This window comes from Nyctibius grandis, chromosome 2 (genome assembly GCF_013368605.1).
Source record: "Nyctibius grandis isolate bNycGra1 chromosome 2, bNycGra1.pri, whole genome shotgun sequence".
NCBI lineage: Eukaryota > Metazoa > Chordata > Aves > Nyctibiiformes > Nyctibiidae > Nyctibius > Nyctibius grandis.
The window spans coordinates 52,162,804-52,171,518 of record NC_090659.1 but is presented as its reverse complement, the minus strand read 5'-3'; the positions used below and the strand labels follow the sequence as shown (position 1 = coordinate 52,171,518).

The window sequence follows — 8,715 nt, the reverse complement described above, 5'->3', positions numbered from 1 at the left end:
TAATGGTTTTAAACTGAAAGAGGGTAGATTTAGATTAATCTTAGGAAGAAAGTCTTTACTGTGAGGGTCGTGAGACACTGGAACAGGCTGCCCAGAGAAGTTGTGGATGCCCCCTCCCTGGCAGTGTTTAAGGCCAGGTTGGATGGGGCTCTGAGGAACCTGGTCTAGTGGAAGATGTCCCTGCCTGTGTCAGGAGTTTCAGAACTAGATGATCTTTAAGGTCCTTTCCAACCCAAACCATTCTATGACTCTATGAAACATTTCCTGCACAGATGCGTGCCTAACAGCACAGGAACAGCTGTATGGCTCAAACCAGAAATCCATCTACCTCCTTACCTTCCTTTCATCCATGAGAAGCAATGGACACCCAGGGCACTGCCTAAGACCAGAGCAAGCAAGTAACAACACTGCTCTACAACATTCTCCTGAGGCTTCAGTTCCTTTCTTCCCAAAATGGTTTAATCCTGAATATACAGCAAAGGTACTCTTTGCTTATGTTTTCTTAGCAGTTTTTCTTTCATATCCTTCTGTCCTGTCCCAAAAAACCACAACCCTTTCAGTCAACAGTTGGAAGTAATTCTTACATTGCAAGCAGAAAATTGTGGTCTTTTATTGTGGGGTAAAAGATTGGAAGAGAGAGACTGAAGGAGGGGATACATGTACATTGACTGTCTTGTCCATTTCCCATTAAAGCTCACTAAGACCTTTAAACAGACACTTTCAAAGATGGTTATGCAAGTGCTAGGTGATATTATTAGACCTTATTGTCTTCGTTCCTTACATCCCCAACTCCTGCTCTTTCTAGTTAAAGTTTATCCCAAAACAGGTCCTCATTCTGATGTGAGGATGACTCCCACCCGCATGCAGAGATCTGTATTAGTGGGCTCTCATGTAGGATTAGGTGATTGAAGGTCTTTTGGAAGAGAGAGGAGTCTACCTTTTGTGTTCCAAGTACAAGTTACAGCCTCTGTTTTTAAACTTTATAATTTCTGTACCATTTCTATCATTTTGCAGAAGACAAAAGCTCCTCCTTACTGAACCTTAAAGAGAGAAAACAACCCTTTTGTCAAGAGCATACACTGTAAGTCTACAAGCATGAAAAAGATGCATTTCTGCCCAGACACCTCCTAGTGACTATACGAAACATCCACACAGGTATCTAGGTTTGTAACACTTCCCAGTAACTCATCCTGTCATGAGGATTATCATTATCAAAAAAATCCCCAGAACAATTTCTTGTCAGTTTTGGATGCCTACTTACCACTGCCTTCGATAGTTCTTCCATTTCGAGGCTGAAAAATATAGTAATTAGATTGTTGTGCAAAAGTACTAGATGCCAGATTTGTAAGCTCACCAAAACATATCTCCCATCATGCAGATAGAGTACATAAGAAGGCTGCAGTAAGACTCCCTTTAAAGGGCCAACATGTCAAATACCAGGGGATCCGTGCAGGGTGGGTTTTGCCTTAGAACCTGAGAAATATTCAATCAGCTTCTGTCCAAAGAGTTAAACAGTCTGGCTTTAATTATTGTCATTAAGGGTCTTGGTCCCAATTCACTTAGATACTATGTAGATGCCTAAGAAAGAGTATACAAATGCCAGCACTGAAAATACCTGGCTGGACACACTTGAAGTGAGCTAAAATGCAAATGACAACCGAATTGGGACTCTGGTTACCTGCTACAACCTACTTTATAATTATTTTTTTTTTTTTTTTTAAGTCTTGAAAATATTCCTAAAAACTATTTTGGTATTAATTAGAGTATGTCTAAACCAGCATATTCTGCATTAGACTGTGCCATAGTTCAGCAAGCCAATGGGTAAAAAACATGAGAGAAATTATGATGTCCATAATTTTGCTTTGGCTTTTCACCCTGTTATGCAGTGTGCCATCACTTACTGGCCAGACCTTTCAGACCAAGTGGACATTCAGCTCATGCACACACTCTATCATCTGGTGAATTTAGCATCAGTGCACCTTGGCATTCTCAGAGATACAAGCCAGGTACTACTTCCATCTGTGGATTATTTGGCTCAAGACAAACACATTTGCAGAGCCACCCCATCAAATAAAAAGTGTTTAAGCCATTACTACACCAGTCTCATTATCTTGTCATCTTTTAGCTGAACCAGAGCTTTTTAAGCAAATGGCTCCCTAAGCTTTCATTTGGCCTCTACTCAAAACAAGTGCAGCAAGAATTTTTGAAGGGAAACAGCTGCTCATCTATGGATATATAACATTCTCTTTGATTCAGAATCTTTAAGTAGTAAGAGATTCAGATACCCTGAAAAGGAAAAAAGGCCGTCCCAGAGTCCCATGGCTATCCTGTAAAATAAAACACAAACAATAACAAAATACTTTAAACTCAGTTCCATAGATCTGTTGACAAGTTTTGGTGTCATTCCATCAGAATATCAATAATCCAGGGCCTTTTTCAGCAGCATGCAAGTAACAAGATGTTGATAGTCCCCAATGCCCATTCGTCTGGAATGCTGATTAAAAATTAATACCCAAAGGGCATTGTCAAGAACTATCCATTCTGTCTAGTGTAAATATACTAAATAATTAAAGATTCACAGGCTTTAGAAAAATGTATAAAACCTCTACACATGGTGGATTGCTTTGCAGAAGCAGGGTCAGCACAGCTCACTTCCCAGCCATGGAAAAAAAGCCAAGCTGACTTTAAAAAAAAGCAGCAAAAGAAACAGGGAAAGGGCCATACTTCCCTGTCCATTACTACTCACTTGTCTTCACCTTTACATACCTTCTTTGTAAACTTTGCAGCAGCAATCTCTGACTCCTGCAAGTGGACAGTGTAAGTTAATCAAGATGCTGTCATTTCTTTGGTTGTTACAGAAATCCTCCATCACTGATGAGGTTGCTCCACTCCATGTGAGAAGGGAGAGAATATTACACATATCACAGACACAAGAACAGCAGCAAACAGATATTTTTAAATATTGATTTTAAATCTTGCCTTAACCAATGTTACCCCATTCGCTACCATCATTCAACATGCTTCCCCTGCTGTACAGCAAAGCATAGCCGTGCTCTGGGAGGAGAAGCAGAGCTGCACGTGGAATGAACACAGCAGCTCCCTTCCTCAGGCTTGAATTGTACTGATAGCTCTTACCTTGTTAAAATGTGGCTGCTCCCCACCTTTCAGACTGCCCTCAGTTTTAACCCAGGCATGATTGCTGGTTTTAAGCCTTCCCCTGCACTCTTTATTCTTCAGGAAATTGCTCATTTTTCTACTCAGCCTTACATTAAGGAACAGAAGCTTCCCCATGTCTTCATGGGAGCAGACTGAGCTCAGGGTCTAACAAAGCCCTAAACCTGCAGTCTGGTACATCTGGTTTGGGAGCCCTCCTGCCCATGGCATGGCTGCCTGGCTGCATGATCCCAGTTGGGGATAGCTCTGTGTGCCCCAGCCACAGATACATCAGTGAACGGGTTTTGTTACCTGGGGTGGGCTTGAAAAACCAGCACATACAATGAGCAAGGATGTGAAGACAGGGGAGGAGAACACAGGAAAAGCATGTGGATAGGAAACTGGAGAGGAGGAATTTAAAAAGACAAATTATAGAAGCAAGGAGGGAATCAGGATTCAGGGTATGAGATGAGGATTTCCTTTTGTTAAACTATTCTTGGTTCAAGCCTTAAGACAATGATTTATAGAGCAACTGACATCAACTGACAGAGCTATGAAATACTATGGAAGAAAAAAGTGCTTGCTTGATCAAGGTGCTTTGAAGGATGCAAAGGAGGTGACTACAACAAAGAGATACTGTGAACACTAGTTTTGTTTCAAGATGATTATTATATACCAAAGACAGACTGAGTCATGACTTAGCCTGCAGTTTCAAATATCCTAGCTAATTTATAACAGATGAGAGTTTACATGTAGAAGAAACATAGTAAAAAGTGAGCTTCTAAACAGTGTGTTGGCTTGACTTTAGGATCAAAAGTTCAAATTCTCACAGATGTGAGAATATAGCTGGGTTTAGATATTCTAGATGATCTTTAAGGTTCCTTCCAACCCAAACCATTCTATGATACACAGTTCTTTTTGATTCCTTTGAAAGTGCCATCTGCAAGATTTACCCAAAGATTAGACATTGAAACTAAATAGACAGTTAGCTCTCCTAAAAGTTTTTAAGTTCCCCAGATGGAGTTCAGGTCCCACTAATGCTAAAATTGCCATTGACTTTGTCTTTCATAGTGCTGAGGCATCACTTCTTCTCTTGAAACACCGTCTACCTTCTCTACATAATCTATAGCTCTGACTGAATCAAGTTTTTTTAAAAATCCACAAATATGGCATCATGCAGAAAGCTAAAGTCCAGCTGAAATCAGTAGGATTTTGTAACTGTTTCATTGGGTGCACTACATATAGACTCATGTTTGCAGTGTCTTCTCAAGACTCCTCGTGGACTGAGGAAGTACAACTTCATGTTATAAGAGATTTGACCAGCTGGGTAAAAATTTGTACTTTTTACATAGCTCTTTTTTCCATATCTCACATTTAGATTTCATCTACCACTTAATCAGACCACACTGAGAAATCATATTGCAGATATGTAACTGATATTAGTCATATTTCTTGAAAGGATATTGTATGAGATCCAGCTCCCAATCTTGACGACACATAACAAAGGGTGAATTTTTTGCAAAGTTAGTAACTAAAATAGTAACCAGGAATAAGGCTTCATTCAAAGTTTCCTGATGATTCTGGATGTCCTCTCATTAGCTAAGTTGCAGGAGTATAGGAGTCAATACTGAACTCAAAACATTTATTAGACACTTAATACTGAAATGTTAGAATTTTTCGTACAATCAACTTCTGTATTGTAGAGTTTTATGGCTGCTTTAGGAAAGCATGCTTGGAGTTATAATAAGCTAAAGACACTGGCAAGATGAGATATTGAAATACATGTCAAAATACTTCTTATTATTGGCTTGGAGGCTCTACTTGTGATTTGAAAAAAACAGAGGACTCAAACTCCACAAGTAAATTGGCCTTTTTAACATACCCAGGGGCTGAGTGAATTTTATGGGAAAGCATCTTAATAAACTGGTGACAATAAAAAGTGATATAAAGCAGAACTGACATTGAGCTAGGTCCTAGTATGACTGCACCAAGGAGGAAGAGCTATACTTAATAACTCAACTTAATCTTTTGGATCTGGCTCAGAAATACAAAAAAAACCCAAGCTCAAGTAGAGTATTAAAATCAGTAAAGCAGCTCATATGCCTCCATGTTCAGCATGATCTTAAGTATGCTGTTAATCCAAAATTGCATACATTTTTAGCATATTTAACCCTGTATTATACAAAAGTGAGGGTCAGGTTAAAATACTGACTCAACCTGTAAGTGGATGATTTGGTTCTTGAGCTCTGGATTGGTGAAAAAACACAATTTGATATATAATTTAATAGAGTTAAGAATTACATGCAAAGTACTAAGGAGAAGAAAAAAATTTTTATATACTCTCCTACATCTCCTAAACCATGATTATATTATATTATACATTATTGTTTGGAGGGAAATGTCAAGACATTGGTTTTGGAGGGCTTGCTTTTTAAGTTTAAGGAGTGGGGGGATGCTTTGAAGTAAAAGAAGCAATTACAGCTTACCTCATTTGTATGCATGCTGTTGAATATGGAATAACAAAGATCCAAAACAGTGCTTGAGATCTGCAAAACCAAACAATACTGTAATACCTTTACTTAGAGGATGTGGTATACATGGTTTGACAGATAACAGGCTTGATTCCGATCCCAGCACAATGTAAGTTGAACATGGTTCCACTAAAACCACTCAGAGCAGGGCAAGACTTACTGAAGCTATTGTGAGCTGGAAAACTAGCATTTGGTATGAGGAGAATACAGACAATACTACTAATGACTACAATATAGTCTTGTGCTGTAAGGAGACCTAAATCAGCCTCTTGTATTTAAAATACACTTTCCTATGCTAAGTGTTCTACAAATAGGTTTGGGCATATTTAATCTACACTCAATTTTGTCCATAAGCATTTCAGTCAATCAGTACTATAATCTTTAACCACCTACTGAAATATACTGTCCCATACTCACTGCCACAGGACAAGGATTTGCTGATGCACGCAATCATGTTAGACAAGAAATAACTACAGCTCCAAAGGAAGTAAAATGTAAGACACCTGAACAACTGGCTCTGGGAACTGTTTTCCACCAGTCTTGGTTTACAAAATGGAAAGATTTCCAAAAGAAAAAAAAAAAATCAGCACAAAACACTGAAAATTTTCAGATAACTGCTAATCCTACAAAGATTTTTCTCTCCCCTTTGAAAATGAGAATGACCCTTGGGCTCAGTATCAAATGCTGTGGAGCTGGTCTTTCAAAGTTACTCAGTAGTCTAAGGTGTTTGCAAGCTCTGGGAAAAAGACACCACAGCAGAAACAAGCTCGGCCCCTCTCAACTGAGCACCATCCACCCACCACTGCAGAGCCAGGACCAGGCAGGACCCTGCCCCTAACTCCTACAGCACTGACCAGTGCTTCTTTCTTCAGTGCTAGCTACCACTGTGATGTGAAGAAAAGCACATTTTTTCTTTTCTCTAGTCTGAGTTAGCTCTGCAGAGAGGTAAGCGCATACACCAGCAAACTTGCTCTGCTCTCCAGAGCCGCTGGCTCTCTGGAGGAGGCTCTGCCACCCGCAGCCATTGATGCTGAGGGTTACCTGGGGCAATTAGCATGTCTGAAAGAGAGTCTCAGCAGATGAAACAGATTCCCAAAGTCAATTTACCTGGGGTTGATTAGACAGTTCCATCCACTGACTGAAACACAGTGCCAGTTGCTTTAAAAAGTAAAGATTAGACATTAACAGTGGGGCTTTTATACATTGGGACCTGCACTTTAGCTCGGGGAGCCAGGACTGGCTGGTTATTAGCCCACCTGCCTTTTGCTGGTATCCTGTTCTGCACACAGCTGTGCATCACACCCCTGCCCATGCCTGTCCCACCTGCCTCCCGTGGCAGGGAAGCAGTTCAGTCCCTCTACTCTCTTTACCACCCACCCCAGCGATTTCATAACGTTATTTCCAGCCCATTGCCAATTTCCTACCGCATTTCCCTGCCCCGGGCGAGTCTCGTTTCCCACCTCCCTCGGCCAGCCCGGGCTGGGACCGGCTCTACCCTACACCTCCACGGCGCATCGCTTTCAGACGGGCCGGCGGGGCAGGCACAGACGGACATACCTGGCTTTTGGGCAGCTCCACGCCGTCCCTGTAGCGCGACAAAGGCTGGGGGAACCCTGCGGGGACAGGGAGGGGGGACACGGCTGTGCCGAGATGCCGCGGAGCCCAGCCCTGACGGCGCCCCCCGAGGGGAAACGACCCTTTCCAAGGAGTGGTGGGGGGGTTCTCTTGTGTTGCTCCCCGTGCTGGGGGGGGGAAGCGGGACGTACCTGAGCCCCGCGGCAGCGCGCAGAGGTAGCAGGCGGCGAGCACCCAGGGCAGGGCGGGCGGGGGCATGGCTGGGCGGCGGCGGGCGGGCGGGCGGACGGGCCGCCTTTATGGGGCCGCGCCGAGACCGGGCCGCCGCCGAGCCAATGGGCGCCGGGGCGGCCCCGCTGCCGCCGCTGCCACCGCCCCCCGCCGCTTCCCTGTCCTGGCCCGGCTCGGCTCGCCGTGACCGAGAAACCCCTCCCGCGGGAGGCTCCCGGGGTCCTGCGCTAGACACCCCGACCTCCGCCCTTTGGAAACCTCGGTCAAAGCTGTTTTTCTAGAAGAGGGGACCGAAAGGAGGGAGGCAGGGAAGGGAAGGAGAGGCTGTGCAAGGGGAAGAGACGGAGCTGGTGAGGTTTTCATTTTAAACAGAAAATTCAGTTTTGTAATAGGGCTTACTGAGTCTTTGGAAAATATTTCTCCTCGTGGCAGCTTGGGAAATAAAGTTTGCCTTCTAATTAGAAGGGATGTGAATCACAGAATCGTCTTGGTTGGAAAGGACCTTTAAGATCATCAAGTCCAACCATTAACCAGCACTGCCAAGCCCACCACTAAACCATGTCCCTAAGCACCACATCTACTCGTCTTTTAAATACCTCCAGGGATGGGGACTCCACCACTTCCCTGGGCAGCCTGGTCCAATGCCTGACAACCCTTTCAGTGAAGAAATTTTTCCTGATATCCAATCTAAACCTCCCCTGGCACAACTTGAAGCATAGCTTGTGATTTTTAAACCATCCAAATCCACCATCAGGTCTGAAATTAAGTAGTGCTTGACCTGACTTCTGACCTTATTTTTTGTTGTTGAAACGGAAGGTGAAGCTACTATTTTAGAACCATAGGCTTTTGTACATGTTTGCTCTCGACCTGTCACTTGTTACATGGGAGAAGAGACTGACACCCACCTCTCTACAACCTGCTTTCAGGTAGTTGTAGACAGCTATAAGGTCTCCCCTCAGCCTCCTTTTCTCCAGACTAAATAACCCCAGTTCCCTCAGCCGCTCCTCATAAAACTTGTTCTCTAGACCCTTCACCAGCTTCGTTGCCCTTCTCTGGACTCGCTCCAGCACCTCAATGTCTTTCTTGTAGTGAGGGGCCCAAAACTGAACACAGTATTTGAGGTGCGGCCTCACCAGTGCAGAGTACAGGGAGACTTTCATATGTGAACTTTCATATCAAACAAATCCCGGCCCATCTTATTACATTTACCTTCATGTGAAATAAG

General features: G+C 43.2%; 1 protein-coding gene across 1 annotated transcript; it reads right to left on the bottom strand.

The window, feature by feature from the left end:
* Positions 1 to 1,253: 1,253 nt before the first annotated feature.
* Positions 1,254 to 7,517, bottom strand: NMS (neuromedin S). The gene is made up of 7 exons (XM_068395294.1): positions 7,451 to 7,517; positions 7,242 to 7,297; positions 6,792 to 6,842; positions 5,640 to 5,699; positions 2,767 to 2,802; positions 2,286 to 2,327; positions 1,254 to 1,292 (listed from the first exon to the last, which is right to left on the bottom strand). Exons 1-7 carry the CDS (start codon positions 7,515 to 7,517, stop codon positions 1,254 to 1,256), a joined length of 351 nt encoding a protein of 116 aa, XP_068251395.1.
* Positions 7,518 to 8,715: the final 1,198 nt, after the last annotated feature.

Bases quoted from the DNA above. Each gene is read 5' to 3' on its own strand.
- NMS (XM_068395294.1), bottom strand. From the start codon at position 7,517: ATGCCCCCGCCCGCCCTGCCCTGGGTGCTCGCCGCCTGCTACCTCTGC. The intron at 6,843-7,241 runs GTATGTCCGTCT...TACTTTTTAAAG, and splicing joins TGGAGCTGCCCAAAAGCCAG to CAACTGGCACTGTGTTTCAG. The intron at 5,700-6,791 runs GTAAATTGACTT...TTGGTTTTGCAG, and splicing joins AACTGTCTAATCAACCCCAG to ATCTCAAGCACTGTTTTGGA.